The 18,319-nt window shown below is 44.7% G+C and overlaps 1 protein-coding gene across 2 annotated transcripts in view; it reads right to left on the reverse strand.

The window, feature by feature from the left end:
* The window catches only part of MTMR12 (myotubularin related protein 12), a 78,799-nt gene extending 63,371 nt beyond the window's left edge, over positions 1 to 15,428 (reverse strand). The window contains exon 1 of one of the 2 annotated variants that reach the window (XM_087443168.1): positions 15,258 to 15,428. In XM_087443168.1, the coding sequence (XP_087299294.1) occupies positions 15,258 to 15,338 (81 nt within the window). In that variant the 5' untranslated portion in view covers positions 15,339 to 15,428. The remainder of the gene's footprint in view (positions 1 to 15,257) is intronic. The other variant, XM_004422702.3, reaches the window with a different exon arrangement.
* Positions 15,429 to 18,319: the final 2,891 nt, after the last annotated feature.

The raw sequence follows: 18,319 nt of genomic DNA on the forward strand, positions 1-18,319 counted from the left end.
CATCCCCACTTTACAGATAAAGCCATTGAAGCTCCAAGAGGTTAAAAATGTGCCTGGGTTCACATGGCTCAGTAGGTGGCAAAGCCAAACAACTTGTTCTCAGAAGTTCTGACACCAAGTTTAGTACTTCTGATTCTTTTTTTTTTTTTTTTTGTGAGGAAGATCAGACCTGCGCTAACATCCATGCTAATCCTCCTCTTTTTTTGCTGAGGAAGACTGGCTCTGAGCTAACATCTATTGCCAATCCTCCTCCTTTTTTTTTTCCCCCCAAAGCCCCAGTACGTAGTTGTATGTCATAGCTGCACATGCTTCTAGTTGCTGTATGTGGGAGGCAGCCTCAGCATGGCGGAGGAGCAGTGCGTAGGTGCGCGCCTGGGATCAGAACCTGGACTGCCAGGAGCAGAGCATGAGCACTTAACCGCTAAGCCACGGGGCCGGCCCCGAACTTCTGATTCTTAAGCTTTGTTTTTATAAAAGCTTTAAGACAATTCACATACCACAATTAACCCATTTAAAGCATACAATTCAATGGTGTTAGGTATACTCACAAAGTTGTACAACCATTACCACTATCAATTTTAGAACATTTTCATCACTCCAAAAAGAAACCTTGTACCCATTAGCAGTCACCCCCCCATCCTCCCTATCCCCGTCTCCAGCCCTAGACAACCAACAATCTTAATCCTTTTTCCTATTACAAAATACCATCAAGTTCCTTTCAACTGTAACAAGTCTCCAGGACAGAGAAATAGGCACAACTTTTGACAGTGCCCCCACCCTAACAGCTAAGCAATACTTGCTCATGTGTCCATTCTAAATTCTTGTTTTCACATTTAGACTGCTTTTTTCCCTTACCTCAGATTTTTTTGTGTGTGTGAGGAAGATCAGCCCTGAGCCAACATCCATGCTAATCCTCCTCCGTTTTTTGCTGAGGAAGATCGGCTCTGAGCCAACATCTATCACCAATCCTCCTCCTTTTTTTGCCCCCAAAGCCCCAGTAGATAGTTGTACGTCATAGTTGCACATCCTTCTAGTTGCTGTATGTGGGACGTGGCCTCAGCATGGCCGGAGAAGCGGTGCTACGGTGCGCGCCCGGGATCCAAGCCCGGGATCCAAACCCGGGCCGCCAGTAGCGGAGCGCGTGCACTCAACCGCTAAGCCATGGGGCCAACCCTCAGATTTTTTTTTTAAAGGAAGAAAGTAACTGCTCACTAAGACCCAAAGTAAATCCATTACTGTTTTGACAGTTCATCATTTATTGAATGGCAGTGAAAGTATTACTTATGCTTCTTAACAAGAATCACTTGTCCGGCTTTTAAACAATCCAAACACTTTATCAAACTCTCCCTAGTAAGAAACTCAAGCTAGAGAAGGAATGGTAAGATCCAAACACCAGTGTAAGCCGCAGAATCCACAGACCCAACCTCACTAAATAGTTAGCAGGCCCGATTCCAACAAAGAGGGTCTGCTCACTTGCTGGAATAAGGAGCTGCCTGAGGAAGCAAAGGGCAGCCAGAGACACATCACAGGGAACAACTAGGCTTCAGACACCCATGCTGGTCACTGGTTTAACAAACTATGTGCCACGGTAACAGCTAAGGGGAACGTTTCAAGGCAAAGCACCTCGTGTCAAAGCTGATTCTTGGGGCATAAAGACCAAGTGGAAAGTCAGCAATCACACTCAAGGCCTCACTAGTTCTCAACCTCAACTCCCCAGATCACTCTGCAGGAGAAATAAAAAAGACCTCTGAATAATGCTCCCACCAGCTACCCTCTGAGGCCCTCTCCTGGATGGCTGGGGGCCACAGTCTATTCAGCCCTCTTGGAAGCCACCTTGAGCTCCAAAGGCCACACTAACTGGTGGTACTACATACAGCCGTGCCTTCAAGGAGCTTACAGTTCTGGTAAAGAAACGAGACCCAGAGACATAGAGCAATTATACACAAAGGAGTTGAGAATAAATGCTCAAATGCATCACCAAGAATCCAGACGGCGTGTATCATGGACAAAAAGAAAGAGAGAATGCCGGTTATGAGGAAAGACTTGAGAATGCAAAGTGGCTGAAGTGGCAAGGGCCTTTGATATTGCCTGGTCTGGGGCCTTTCAAACTGTATTCCTACCACCCTTTCTCTTCTTTTCTTTCTCTATTTTTGGGTTTCCTCTATGATTTCATTTGAAATAGCAGTTCTCAACAGGGGATGGGGGAAGAGATCATAGTTACCTGAAAAAAAAGCAGATTCCCACTGCAGGTGCCCCTCTCCACACACACCCTTCCCCGCGCCTGGGCCATATCTGAATCTCTAAAGCAGGACTTGGGACAGTGTATTTTGAAAAAGTTCCCCAAAGAATCACGCTGTTTAAAAAAAGTTCCTTGAGCAAAACATATTTAAAAACACTCACCTAATCCAACTCTATAAATCAGGAAATGAGACCCAAAAAGGTAAAAGGACTCCCACAAAGTCACACACAAAAGAAACGGCCAGTGCCCAGGGCCTTTCAAATCCAAGCTAACAGTCTTTCAACTAACCAGCAGGAGGCAGAATCTGTGGTGAGCCTGGAAAGTTAAGATTTGGACCAGTGGAGACAAAGTGCAATATGGATTTATGATAAAAACTCTCAACAAAGTGGGTATAGAAAGAATGTACCTCAACATAATAAAGACCACATATGACAAACCCACAGCTAACATACTCAATGGTAAAAAGCTGAAAGCTTTTCCTCTAAGATCAGGAACAAGACAGGGATGCCCACTCACACCACTTTTATTCAACATAATATTGAAAGTCCTAACCACAGCAATTAGGCAAGAAAAAGAAATAAAAAGCATCAAAACTGGAAGAAATAAAATTGTCACTATTTGCTGATGACATGATACTATACACAGAAAACCCTAAAGACCCCACCAAAACACTATCAGAACTAATAAATGAATTCAGTAGTTGCAGGATATAAAATTAATTATACAGAAATCAGTTGCGTTTCTATACACTAATAACGAGCTATCAGAAAGAGAAACTAAGAAAACAATCTCATTTACAATTGCATCAAAAAGAATAAAATACCTAGGAATAAATTTAACCAAGGAGGTGAGAGACCTGTACTCTGAAAACTACAAGACACTGACGAAAGAAATTGAAGATGACACAAATAAATAGAAAGATATATACCATGCTCATGGATTGGAAGAATTAACATTGTTAAAATGTCCATACTACTCAAAGTAATCTACAGATTGAATTTAATCCCCATCAAAATACCAATGACATTTCTCAACGAACTATAACAAAGAATCCTAAAATTTGTATGGAACCACAAAAGACCCCAAATGGACAAAGCAATCTTGAGAAAGAAGGCAAAGCTGGAAGTATTGTGCTCCCTGATTCCAAATTATACTACAAAGCTATGAGTAATCAAAACATTATGGTACTGGCACAAAAACAGACACCTAGATCAATGGAATAGAGAGCCCAGAAAGACACCCATGCATATACAGTCAATCTACAACAAAGGAAGCAAGAATATTCAATGGAGAAATACAGTCTTTTCAATAAATGGTGTTGGGCAAACTGGACAGCTACATGCAAAAGAAGGAAACTGGACCACTATCTTACACCATATACAAAAATAAAATGAAAATGGATTAAGGATTTGAACGTAAGACCTGAAATCATAAAATTCCTAGAAGAAAACACAGGCAGTCGGCTCTTTGACATCAATTTTAGCAATATTTTTTTAGACCATTCTCCTCAGGCAAGGGCAACAAAAGCAAAAACAAACAAATGGGATTACATCCAACAAAAAAGCTTCTGCACAGCAAAGGAAACCATCAAGAAAACAAAAAGGGAGAAGGTATTTGCAAATTATACATCCAATAAGGGGTTAATATCCAAAATATATAAAGATCTTATACAACTTGATATCAAAAAAACCAAACAACCCAAGTCAAAAATAGGCAGAGGACTGGAATAGATATTTTTCCAAAGAAGACACACAGATGGGCAACACGCACATGAAAAGATCCTCCAAATCACTAATCATCAAGGAAATGCAAATCAAAACCACAATGAGATACCACCTCACACCTATCAGAATGGCTATTATCAAAAAGACAAAAAACAAGTGTTGGCAAGGGTGTGGAGAAAAGGGAACCCTCGTACATTGTTGGTGGGAATCTACATTGGTACAGCCACTATGGAAAAGAGTATGGAGGTTCCTCAAAAAATTAAAAATAGAACTACCAGAGCCAGCCCTGATGGCCTAGTGGTTAAGGTTCAGCGCTCTCACTGCTTTGTCGGCCTGGGTTCAGTTCCAGGTCATAGAACCACAACATTCATCTGTCAGTAGCCATGCTGTGGCAGCAGCTCACATAGAAGAACTAGAAAGACCTACAACTAGAATGTACAACTATGTACTAGGGCTTTGGGAGGAAAAAAAAAAAAAAAAAGGAAGATTAGCAACAGATGTTAGTTCAGGGCAAATCTTTCCCAGCAAAAAAAAAAAAAAAAAAAAATAGAACTACCAGATGACCCAGCAATTCCACTTCTGGGTATTTATCTGAAGAAAACAAAAACCCAAATCCAAAGAGATATATACACCTTTATGTTCACAGTGGCATTATTTACAATAGCCAAGATATGGAAGAAACCCAAGTGCCCACTGATAGATGAATGGATAAGGAGATGTGGTGCATATATATAAAACAGAAATATTAGCCATAAAAAAGAATGAAATTTTGCCATTTGCAACAACATGAATGGACCTAGAGGGTATTACGTTAAATGAAATAAGTCAGACGGAGAAAGATACCGTATGATTTCACTTATATGTGGAATCTAAACAAACAAACAAACAAACCGAAACAGAAACAGACACACAGATGCAGGAAACAAACTGGTGGTTACCAGAGAGGGGAGGGGTCGGGGGTGGGCAAAATAGGTGAAGGGGATTAAGAGGTACAAAATCCCAGTTATAAAATAAATAAGTCATGGGGATGTAATATACAGCATAGAGAATATAGTCAATAATATATCTGTATGATGACAGATGATAACAAGACTTATCATGGTGATCATTTCATAATGTATATAAATACCAAATCACTACGATGTACATTTGAAACTAACAGGATATTGTATGTCAGTTTTACTTCAATTAAAAAAAATAAAGAAAAGATTTGGACCAGTGGAAGGGGCAGGGGGAGTGGAGGACTCTTAAATAGGAAAATGACACCTGAAGGGGGCATCCAGGAGCCTGGCTGTGGTGTGCAGGCTGCCTTGGTGTGGTGCAGAAGGGAACAGTGGTAGGTGGAGAGACCAGTTAAGCAGTTGTGGTCAGTGGTCCCAGGCACGAAAGGAGATGCTAGACAGGGAGGGTGACAAGGGAAATGAAGACCGAGCAGCTCAGAGGCTCCCCCAAAGGGCACCCTGGGGACTCCGACTGGTTTGGAGTACAGGTGACTGGGGAAATAGGGGTTGCTGGCAGCAGCTTGGAAGGCTGACTTAAAACAGGGATGCCAAGAGCCAGCCCTGATGGCCTAGTGGTTAAAGGTGGTGCAGCATGTCACAGAAAAGAGGAAAGAATCCTTCACGTCCTAGTGGTGCTCCTTGATTCTATTCTTCAGGCTTTCCCTCTCACTTGCACACCCCCACACTCACTGCTTCCAAGGCCCAGGTTCGGTTCCCGAGTCCAGAACCATACCAATCGTCTGTCAGTAGCCATGCTGTGGCAGCAGCTCACATAAAAGAACTAGAAGGACTTACAACTATAATATACAACTATGCACTGGGGCTTTGAGGAGGGGGAAAAAAGAAAAGAGGAAGATTGGCAACAGATGTCAGCTCAGGGTGAATCTTTCCCAGGGGAAAAAAAAAAAGAGGGACTCCAAGCAGAATTGGAGGTATAGGCCCAGGACATAAACCACTGCCCAAACCCCCAGTCCTCCTAGAAGCCTTTGAGACAAGGGAAGATACTGCTAGAGGAGGACAGAAGGGGAATCCATGAAACAACTCACTGAAAAAGAAAACTATGCCAGAGGGAGGCCCTGCTGGTAGATGGAAAAGGTGCCCATTGTGGGGATGGCACGGTTCTATAAGAAGGACAGCTTCCTGGCTCCAGACACAAGCCTCTGAGAGTGCAAGGGAAGAACAATGATGGAAGGGAATGTAGGTCAAGTCCTGCGTGCACACACAGACCGCTGCAGCTTCTGGAGTGGTGAAGAGTAACAGTGACTTACAGCAATTAACATATAATAAGTGTTTACTACATGCCAGGTATTGTGTTAACAGCTTTCCATGGATTGCCTCACTTAAGAATAACAACAACCTTATGGGCTAGATACTATTATTTTTATTCCCATTTCACAGATCAGGAAACTGAGGCTCAGAGAAGTTAAATGCTCAGCTCAAACCCACGCAGCAAGTAGCAGAGCTCTAATTCCAAAGCCATGCTCTTAACCACCACATTACATTGACAGTAAAGAGGGCAGCACTGGAACGTGTACAAGTGCTAGAAGAAAGGTGGCAGGTGGCAGTTATGGGGCTGTCAGAGACTTTTAACTTAAGCGAACCGATGTGACTAACAGCAGCTGCAGAATCACATGGCATTGCCTCCTGTGCCTCCTCCAGCCCCTCCTCCTCCAGAACTGCTACATAAATACTAGGTCAGCTGAATACCTGGTGAGGAGCTAAAACCTTGGAGAAGTTTTTCCATGGTCTTAGAGCAAGAGGAACCAGGGGCAAATGAGAAGGTGCCTATAGGCTCATGAAGGGCCAGAGTGACCTAATGGTAAAGCAGCATGTTACAGAAAGGAGGAAACAGTCCTGCATGTCCTAGTGGTGCCCCTTGATTCTATTCTTCAGGATTTCTCTCTCATTTGCACACCCCTACACACGTGCCTTATATAAGGGACAAGGACAGATACCCTGGCCACCCGGTCCCAACACGCCGATGAGCCTTTCGAGCTGTCCCTCTTGCCTGCCTGCTACATCATCCGTCTTCCCACACCAGAGCCCACTTGAACGCTGCCCTTTCCGAGTCCTACACAGCCTTCAAATGAGGCCACATCCTGCAGCAGGTTCTGCAGCGGGCCCTCTTCTGTGCTCCGAGCGTGTTCTGTGCACTCTTCCCACGTAAACAGACAGCACCTACCTCCGTGTGTTAGAGCCATCTGTTGAATTGCCATCTCCCCAACAGAATGTGAACCTCCTGAGTGCACAGACTATTTCTTTGTATTCCTAATTCTAACACAGTGCTTGGCAAATGGTAGTACACAATAATTCTTCCAGTTCAAGTTATTTTTAATAATAACAGCATCTACCAGTTGCTGAGTATCTGCCATGTGTCAGATCCTGGGCTGGGAATACATGGTATTTCTTCCCTTGCTTGAAAAAGCCTGCAGAGAAGATGGTTATCCAATGTTACAGGTGAGGAACAGAAGTCTCAGAGAGCTGAAGCCACACATCTCAGGAATTAAAGCAAAACAAGAATTCAATTTTATGTCTGGAGAAATGGTGGGAACAGTGAGATTGTTTTTTCTTTCATTCAACAAGTTTTTATTGAGCACCTCATAGTGAGATTTTTGATTCAAAAACCTGGGCTCACTCTCCTCAAGGTATTCTCAGGAATTTTATTTTATTTTATTTTATTTTTTTAAAGATTTTATTTATTTTATTTTTTCCCCCCAAAGCCCCAGTGGATAGTTGCATGTCGTAGCTGCACATCCTTCTAGTTGCTGCATGTGGGACTCGGCCCCAGGATGAACGGAGAAGCGGTGCCTCGATGCGCACCCGGGATCCGAACCCGGGCCACCAGCATCGCAGCGCGCGCACTTAACCACCAAGCCACAGGGCCGGCCCAGGAATTTTAAAACTCTCTTAGGAAAAACAAAAACAAAAAATTTAGCAGCTCAGGACCATTGTCTGAAACGGGGTGACAATATGTTACAAGGGAAAGGTAGACTTCAAAATATCTCACCACTGTGGCCAGGACTTCCATACACAAGCCTCGCTTTTTCTTGCAGCCGAAGGCCCTTCCTTCCCCAAAAGCAAACAACTGAAGGCTTAAATGCCAACTCCGCAAGGCCCACTAGCCAGGTCTAGAAGGAATGATGAAGGACAGGGGCACAGGAGGAAAAATCATTTACATATAAGATCAAAACAGCATGGTCTTGCCACTGCCTTTGAAACAGATAAGCAGAGTTACTACTCCCAGAGGTAATTTGATTTTACTTACTCATATCTTAAGTAAACCATTCAACAGATGTGATAAATGGACAAAATTTGGCCTTTGATATAGAAACTTGTTAAAAATGACGGAAGAGGAAAAATAAGTTCACAGAATCAAACTAGCAAAATGTCAAAGGTGAAAATGTTAGCAAAGAAAAAAGTCAACTACTAAGTGTTCTCATTAGGTTGGAATTTTACATATAATCAAATCATTCTCAATATATAAAGGAACAAAGAAAAGAGGAAAAGAAACTTTCAGAGATGGTGAAAAATACTCTAAGAAAGAGTTACAACACAGTGAACTTTCCTGGTATGCTCCCATGGCAACAACCACAACAACTAAATACTCCACTTTCATTAATACCTTAGCTGGGAAAGATTTCTGTATCCTAAGATTAATGATTAAACATTTTCGGAAACCATCCAAGTGGCTCTGACCAACAACTTCTGAATAATAATAACGATAGCCCACATCTATTGACAAGCTAACTACGTGCCAAGTATTCTGCTAAGCACTTTACGTGCATAATCACATTTAACATTCAAAAACGTTCACATATACCTAACAGATAAGATGGGCATAATTATTATTATTCCCATTTTTCAGGTAGAACTACAATCAACGCTTAAAGGACTGGCCTTACTCACAGCTAGAGGGAGAGCAACTGGCAAGCATTTTTCTTCCCTCAAGTTGAGTTGCAACACTGGATGGAGGGGACAGGGGACTACAGGAAGGGTGAGGCCCTGGGCTCCTTCTGCTCTCAGACAGCTTCATTCCCTCCTAGAGTCCCTCTCCATTTTTACCTCCCCTCTGCCTCCTCCCAAAGCAACAGAAGATTAGAGGTTACAAGAATTATTCCAGTTCAATCCTACCTCCCAAGCTATCTCAAGAGGTTTGTTTTAAATGCTTCATTAAACTGCAAACCTACTGTTCTCCTTGTCTCAAAAAAGCACATCAGAAGTCACAAGCATAACTTGATGAGAAACAGGGTGGTTCCCTGTTGGGAAAACAACTCAAAGTATACGCTCTACGGACAGGGATCAGCAGTACCATCTTCAAACATGACAACCACATGCAGCTTATAATTTTTACACATATAACGACTGCAACCATTTAAGATACACGGACAAAGCCTGGAAATAATTGCTTTTTTAAAGCATAAAAGGATAATTAAGGGTGACTTTATTTTTCTAACTTTCAAACTCTGCAACTTTATTACATTGTCTTTATCATAAAAATAAAGTATCTGTTGGGGGCCAGCTCCGTGGTTTAGCGGTTAAGTGCGCGCGCTCCGCTGCTGGCGGCCCGGGTTCGGATCCTGGGCGCTCAACGATGCACCACTTGTCAGGCCAAGCTGTGGCAGCATTCCACATAAAGTGGAGGAAGATGGGCACAGATGTTAGCTCAGGGCCAGTCTTCCTCAGCAAAAAAAAGAGGAGGATTGGCATGGATGTTAGCGCAGGGCTGATCTTCCTCACACAAAAAATAAATAAATAAAGTATACGTCTTTTACGGTGATAAAAAAAAAATTTGGCCCCTGAAAAATCTAACTTTCTAAAGCACACCGTCACACAGGATGGTTTAATGTGGCAGTATCCAAGAACAACAAACATCCTGTTGAGGATGTTCAGAGAAGGATTTAGAACTTTAAACTTCTAAGCGCAGGTTCCCCACAGCCTGATGGTGACAGCAGCCCTGGTTCTGACATCAGAGACAGAAGTAGGGTGCAGAACAGCGTCCGGCTCTAAGACAGTGGCTGTCCATGTTCAGCTGCTTGATCAAGCTACAGGAAGTGCTGCTTGACAGAGCCTCATGACATCTTCTGATGCTCCATCTGCAGAAGTTGTGTGGTGTTGGATATGACCCAGGGAGACGCCACAGGAAGCACACGCAGGAGAGAAAATGCGGAAGCTTGGGACAGATCATCAGGCTAAAGCCACAGCTAAGAAAGTAATCATTTTAGGAAGAACTTTTATGTCTTTTAATGGCCTGTTAAATCACTATCAATGACCTCTAAGTTCAAAGAGAAAATTCTGCCATTAAAATTACTTTGGAATGGAGAAAAAGTTATAGAGTCTTAAAAAAAAAAGTAATGGATCTAGATTTTGCTTTTAAAGGTATTTTTTATTGCTAGAACTGAGGCAGGAGGTCTGATTTAGGATAAGCCAATCTTTCCTTGTCATTGATCCATCAAACTCATCAAAGATAATAGTCCAATACAGCAGTGTTCCACCAAAAAATAATCTCAGTCATTCCATCTGTTTTGTATCCCCAACATCTAGAACAGCGCTTGGTACTAGCAAGTGCTGAGTAAATATCTGTTGAATGAATTAACTATCTCCAAGGGGCCTGTTATTCACTCAAAGTCACCTGGCGGATAACCTAAAAGTCAAGAAAGAAACTACTGGAGAATGTGAATGAGAAAGCACTCTAGGGTGCAAATGCCCATCATGACTGCCAGCAGGTTTCACTAGTAATAGTCCCTGCATCCATAAATGTAAGGATAAGAGGATGGCCCTGGACTCAGACTGTCCAAGTTTAAATCCTGGCACCAACCCTTGCAGCTGTGACCCTGAGCAGGGACTTAGCTTCCCTGGGTCTCACTTTCCACATCTAAACACAAAAAAGGGAGGTAACAGCACTATCCACTGCATCAGATAGCTGAAAGGATGAAATGAGACAAGCCGTTTCTGGGATGGAGAAATGCCTACTAAATATCAGTAATTAATCGTTTTTTCATTTTTATATATACCCACAGTCACATCTCTGGGAAGAACACAGGCTCACAGGTTCACTTCTCCCCACCAAAAGAAACAGCCTTCAATGAAGACTAGGCAATCGAATGCATTCTTTTCCCTGAGGGATTACATGAAAAGGAAAAAAAAATCGGCTCTTAAATCTGGATTTTTTTGACCCCTCTCAATCTTCATCTTTCTTGCCTTTTCTTCCCTCGTCTACATAAAACCTCTCCTGAGCTCCTGGAGGCCTGGCTTAGCCACTGGCACTGCTGGGCTCAGGAGACACTTCTTCACTCTGTTCTGCAATACTGCTGTGGCCCTGGGCAGGACATTTAACCTCGTGGGGCCTCATTTCCATGTCTGTATAACAGAGGAAGAACACCGTGGTGGAGGAGATCATCTTTCAACTCTTCCAAATCTAAAAATCCACAAATACGTAATTGATAACTATTATTAGTACATTTGAGTCAAGCACTGATCTAATTAAACTCTACTAAAAAGTACATTTTAACCATATTTAGAATACCAAACAAATACGGGCACGAGTACAGCAGCCTCTAAAAGCAGATTTTTCCTGGTCTCAGTTTTAGAGAACAACACATGAGCACCCTGAAGCTTTTATTCAACTTCCTTATCACACTGGAAGGAGCTCTTATTAAATCAGAACCACATTCTCTAAGGACAACCTAATGCTCCTTTATTTACTAGCTTCTGGGTACAGACCCTAAGCATTTCTACCAAACCAGTGCTTACAATTTTAAGGTAACTGAGCAGAGAACTAACAGTCTTGAAGCATAAGAATTAATATTCAGCACCAGAGAAGGTGACTAATTAAAAAATCATTTAAAAATCACACTACTTTCTTTGGATCTTTGTGCTACCACACGATTCTCCATCACACTGTATGTTTTTCGAGGAAAAGGGGTCTAATTTAGAACGACATTATAGATTAAGAATTGACATGGGAAGACATTTACAATACACATGTCTAGTGAAAAAGGCAGATTACAAAATAATATGATCAGCAATATTAATCCTATTTTGGTATAAAACATACACATACACCTGCACACATATCTAATAGGATACACTCCAAGTTGTTAATAAGCTTATAATTTTTCTTCAAAAAATTTGTTTGCATATCTGTGTTTTCTTAGTTTTCTACAATGAACACTTAATGGCTTCTGAAACAATGATAATTCAAACAGGTGCTTTATTTAATACAAAAAATGGATCTGGCACCCAAACTGTAACCAAATGCCTCCCTGACGAGGAGCTCAGCACCCAGGGGTTCCCCTGCACGGAGGTGTGACACCCTTTGCACCTTGTGCTAGGGACTAAGCTGGGGTGGAGGTGCTAAGGTACCATCAGGTGGTACCAAGATAGGCCCAGATCTCTCCCTCCTGTTTACCTCAACTTCCAGAGCCATCAGCTTCCCACTTAGTAGCTTTACCGATTTGTAACCCCCTGGGCAGTGTTCACAAAATATAACCCAAAGTCCTAAATTACAGTTCAGGATTTTAACTTTCACATTCACTGATTTAGGAGAATCAATGACAGAAGAGCCTTAAGTTACTCTGGCAGAGATCCAATTTTAAAAGGTGGAGTTAACTAGTACCCCTCCTTTTAGGCTGTCCAATGCCAGTTGCTTCTGATCGCAAGAAGGAAAATAGGCCATTATGTTGAAAAGCATCATTTTTAAATACTTTATCCAGTTAAGCGCTGCTGTTTTTAATACAAAGTGCTGACTCTTGATAGACTCTTTGGCATATTGAAGGCAGCTGCTGTTGAACCTTCCAAGATCTGATCAGCCAAGAACAAGATCATCAGCAGGCACAAGTACCGTAAGGCACATTGCACCGTAAGGCGTGAAGGTTGTTCTGGCAGCTCAGTGATCTACGAGGAAAAAGGTCGACGCCTGCAACTTCCCAGTTAACAAGAGAAAAGCGCCTACAAAAAAGTGATAGGAAGACATACAGCACAGGCAGTAAAGATGAAGACAATATGAGGGGACCGGCCCCGGCCCGGTGGCTTAGCGGTTAAGTGCGTGCGCTCCGCTGCTGGCGGCCCGGGTTCGGATCCCGGGGCGCAGGGAGGCACCGCTTCTCCGGCCATGCTGAGGCCGCGTCCCACATACAGCAACTAAAAGGATGTGCAGCTGTGACATAGAACTATCTACTGGGGCTTTGGAGGGAAAATAAATAAATAAAATCAATTAGAAAGTAATTGCAGAAATTATATATTAAAAAAAAGACAATATGAGGGATAGGAATAGAATGACAGTCTTCAGAAAAGTGTTCTGAGGGACTCCTCCTGAATGAGCCCAGAAGTTTACCAGACCCAGTGCTCTCAGATGCACAGAAGCTACGCCTCAAAGCTGCTCACATGCGTTTCCAATAAGGTGATCACTAGCAAAAGCTATATATTTAAAAACAGACTTTCTCACCCCCTTGGTCCCTTATCTTTTAAAAACCATTCACAATTCAGGTCAGTGTCTTATCCTCTTACAAAATATTTTTAGAGACATATTACAACAAAGAAGCATAGTGTCTACACAGCATTATTTTATTGCAAGCAAACAAAACTGCCAACTATAAGGATCTGAAAAATCTGACCATTTCGAGCTTATTCTGGGGCTGAACCACTCCCCTTCCCTAATTATCCCTCAAAGGAAATATATCAGGAGCTGTGGGCAAAGAGAGAAAACATGTCTAATTACAACATGTGCACTTGGTGGATGAAAAATTTGAACATTCTTGAACTCTGGCCACATTTCAGAGGACTTTCCACTTGTAGTTTAATCACACTGAAAAGTTTAAAGTTCAGTTGTACTTCAACCAGGGCTCAATAAAAAAAAATACAAAGAGAAACGGACCACATTACTTACCCGTGATACTATAAGGGAAGTCTGCTGAAAATTCAAGATGACCCTGACTCCTTATCAAGCATTTACAGAGTAAGCGGTTTTTATTTTAAAATTAAGACCCATTTCAAGAGTACTCTGCAGTGGAGAAAACACACACATTTTGAATTTGAAAATACATGTGCAAAGCCTTCAGGTGGCTTACAGAAGCAGTCCCTGATCAAGACCTTTCATCCACAGCCCATTTGCTGGTGCTTTACCCAGATGGGAAGACACCCTAAAACAACGAGTTTGGTAGTGCTTCTGCACGTTGCTGATTAAAGCACTGGAGAGAGGAGCAGATAAAACCTTCAGGAATCGGAAATGAGAACGCTCTAATTAGGCATTTGGATTGGGAGCTATCGCTCAAGAAGCCCTCAGCATGACCTACAGGTTGGAACCTCTCCCTTCACCCCGTGAGCAGCTTCTGCAGGGCTGGCTTCCTTGATGCTCCTCCAACACTCCAGACTCTTCCCTCAGATCCCAAGCATCCTTCAAGTCTTGGCTCAAACCACCGTTGCAAGGAGGAAAAAGGTGCCTTTTCTTTTCCCACGATACTCATCACCTAATACACCATGTAACTTACTTACATCTATTTCATCTATTATTCACTCCTTTCTCCCTCAAATAAGTTCCAGGAGAGCAGGGATCTTTGTTCACTGATGTATATCCCAAGCGTTTACAACAGTGCCTGGCACAGAGTAGGAGCTCAAAAAATATTTTCTGAATGAATGAATGAACCTGACAGTAAAACTCCGAGAGGAAAGGAAGAGGCGGTGGAAAGGGTGATGGTGAGGGGCTGAAATGAAAGGGGGAAGAAGCGACAGAGGGGAATTCACAAGGGAGAGGTAGAGGCTGGCTGAGGCTGGGCCCGACCCACAGTTTCTCCCTGCAGAGCCGATGGGCGGCGCGCGGCGCTGCGCGGTACCCCGCCAGCGGCATCGAACAGCACTCTTAGAAGCAGGCAGCCGAGACCGGCGAGCTCTGAAGACTCGCTGAGAAACTCCAGGGGCAGGGCAGACCCACCCGGGCGGCGGGCTCTGGGCAGGCCCCCATGGGGGTCCGGACCCCCCAGCCCTTCCCCTCCCGCGGTGCCCAGAACCCCAGCTTCACTCCAACGTGGTCAGCGGCGTCCCCGGCCGCGGCACCTTCCCGGCTCGGGCCCCCTCACCTGGTCGCCAGCGAGCCGGGCCCTGCGCTCCAGCACCTGCCTGCCCGCCCGGGGGTGCCCACCCCGGCCCGCGGGGAGGCCCAGAGCGCCCCTACGGGCCCCACCCGGCCCGGCTCCCCTCCTGCACACGGCCAGGAAGCGCTCGCGGCCCTCCCCGCGGCGGGGAAGGGGCAACCGGCGCCCCTCGCCCCGGCCGCTCCAGCCCGACGCCCGGCCCGCTCACCTCGGGGCGTACGTACGACACGAAGGAGGGCTTGGGCGCCTTGGTGCCGCCGCCACCGCCCACTACCCCTTTCCCCAGCATACCGCCGCTGTGGCAAGCAGCGACGCGCGGGAGCAGAGGGGGCCACTCGGGCTCCGGCAGCGGCGGCGGCCACCAGCACTAGCGGCTGCGGCTCCGCCCATCCCCAGGGCCGCGGCGGCCACGGCGCCGCCCGCATCCGGCTCCGTCGCTGACACCGCTCGCCCCGCCCAGGCCCGTGGCCACGCCCACTACGCGCAGCGGCCGAGAGAGCCGGGAGCCGGCGTCTGGAGGCCACGCCCCCTCCGTTCTCGACAGGCGTGTCTGAGCGGCGGAGACTCGCCCTCGGAGATAGGCTCCACACCACCCTCCTGCCGCAAAGCCCGCCCCCATGCATTCTCTGATTGGCCAGAAGGCGCGGCCAGCCGAGCCCCACGCCAAATCCCCTCTTGAACGAACCCGGACAGATGTTTCCTCTAGCCAATCGAGAGAGCGTTCTCTCCGGACTCCCCAGCGATTGGATAGCAAGAATGTCGCCGTCATCCAGTGATCCTGCGGTCACTAAGTTGTGACCTGTGGTTCACTGCACTCCTCTTCTCTTTCTTTATCGTTTTGTAATAAAACTTCCAAAAGTGTGGTGTATCCAATCTCGCTGTATGAGTTACAAATCCACACAATGACGTTCGGGTTTATTATATTAAATGGAGATACAAATGAGACAAACCAAGTGTTAACAGGGATTTAGGAATAGGTTTGAATGTTTATAAAAGGCCTTATGGACTTCATTTTCCCGAACTGTTGTTTGTTTGTTTCTAACAGAATATCAAAACCCCTAAAAAGATTTTTTATCCACTCTCCCAAGTTATCGATAAAACCTTCGCTTTTAGTGAAGATTGCAAAGACAATTTTTTAAAATTCTTTGTTTAAATTATTTAAACATTTGGCGTCAAGCATTGTGTTAGACGCAGGTGAATAAGACAGGACTCCGCTCTGAAGAAATTCAATCTAGTGGAAAAAACTAAGTATTTGCAGTTAATTTTTTCGGTGTCAGACACTGTGCTAAGCATTAGCTTCATCAGTGACTAATGCTCTCACTGTCTCCATTTCCATGAGCCCCACCACCCAAAGTCACTCCAGATAAACATAAAATCTAAATGAAAACAAATGTGCTTACTTTTGCAACCACAGCTTCAGGACAAGTCCTGTAGCCTCATTTCTAACTAGACTGCCATCGTTAAGCCTATCTAGCATAGCCGCGCTGGAGCTGCCACTGAGTGAATCCCAGTTTTCAGGTCAGAAAACAGATGCAAGGAATTTGCCCGGGTCTCACAGCCAGTCACTGACAGAGCTGGGATTCCAGCCCAAGTTTGTCTGATTCCAAAGCTGAAGTTCTTAACATTATAATTATACAAATTAGGAAGGAGCACAATGAAAAAGTGGTCAATTCTATTTGGGAAGGCCAAGTCAAGCTTCAGAAAGATAGACACTCCTTACAGAGGTGTTGAAGAACGAAGTTATTTGTCGGGACTAATAATATCACCTTATATTTAACAGCAATTTTACTTTTCAAAGTGAAATGGCAGGGCAGATTCTTATAGTCTGAGCAAATTTTTACTTTCTTACTTTTCAAAGGACTTTGAATTTCCATGATCTTCCGCCATAGGCAGTATATGAGAGTGGATACCTCTGGCCAGGGCTGGCTTCTCAGGCATGCAGCTAGAGCAGTCACGGAGGGCCCGTACTGAGAAGGGCTTAGGGTTTAATGCTCTGCTGTCGCAGCCTTGAAAATCTTAATCATTTTATCTTTGAATTTGTGTTTTTTAAGTGAAGTTTGAGGGGCTGATGGAGCAAGCCCAGGGGTCTTGGAGCCTCAGCTCCTGCCAGTCTCACCTCCCATCCTCTCCCCACCTCCTCTCAGGTGCCCAGTCCCCTGGCACCCTGGTCCTCCCCAGCAAATCCCAGGACTGCGGCCAGCCTCTGTCGGGGCAGCTAACTGTGCCTCATTGCTGGGAAGGGGTGAGGGCAAGTCTCATATTCTGCCATCGCCATCCACCCTTTGCCCCCATGGGTGCCTGGGCACTGACTAGGAGATGATCAGAGTCAGGCACAGCCCCCCAACCCCTTCCTGTGTCTCTGGGTAGGGTAGGCAGCCATCCCTACCCTAGGCTGGCAGCGCCATGGCAACTAGCCAAGGCCTCTTGTCCACCCCTGTGCAAATATCGAATGTGGCCAGGTGCAGAGGCTCCAATCCCTTGGGGGACGCCCATTCACTGTGGGAAGGGGATTTGACTTCCCTGCCCCCAGCCAGGACCCCACATTTTCATTTTGCACTGGGCCCTGCAAATTATGTAGCCATCCCTGCCTATGCCCTTTATTATCTCTGTGTGCTTGAGCAAGTTACTTCATCTCTCTGTGCCTCTGTTTGTATCTAGGATGATAGTAATAGCAATAATAATTATCTCAAGGTGGGTGGGGATTGCTATGAAGAGTAAATGTCATCCAGGTGATGCCTGGTAAGGAGCAAGAAATAAATAGGTGATGGCTGTCCTTAGTACAATCCCACCAAGCAGGACATAATTTACCCCTTTTGGGGACTATAGAAAGAGAAGCAAAGTGACTTCTCCCAATAACCAGCTGAGGGACTTTGTTTAACAAAGAGGTTTTTTTTTCTTTGCTTATTTGTTTTTGTTTTTAACTTCTGGCCCAATCCTTGGACTAGAAATAATGGCTTTTATTTATAATTCACCACACCAAATTTCCCTCTCTTCAAACCATCCTGTATTATAATAATTACTTTATCCTGCTCTTCAGCATCCATTTGTGGTTAAGTTGGTTTGCATTGCGGTGATTCTGGAAACTTGACACAACCACTGCATCCATACACTCTCAGAAAACTCTGGCAAGGAAGTGAGACAGGTTTTTAAAGACTGAATGGCCAGCTGCTTCCAGGGGCAGTTTTGACTCAGTGATGAAAATCCACACTTTCAGGCCGGCCCCGTGGCTTAGCAGTTAAGTGCGCTCGCTCCGCTGCTGGCGGCCCGGGT

This window comes from Ceratotherium simum, chromosome 18, assembly GCF_057802395.1.
Source record: "Ceratotherium simum simum isolate JZ-2026a chromosome 18, ASM5780239v1, whole genome shotgun sequence".
Classification (NCBI taxonomy): domain Eukaryota; kingdom Metazoa; phylum Chordata; class Mammalia; order Perissodactyla; family Rhinocerotidae; genus Ceratotherium; species Ceratotherium simum.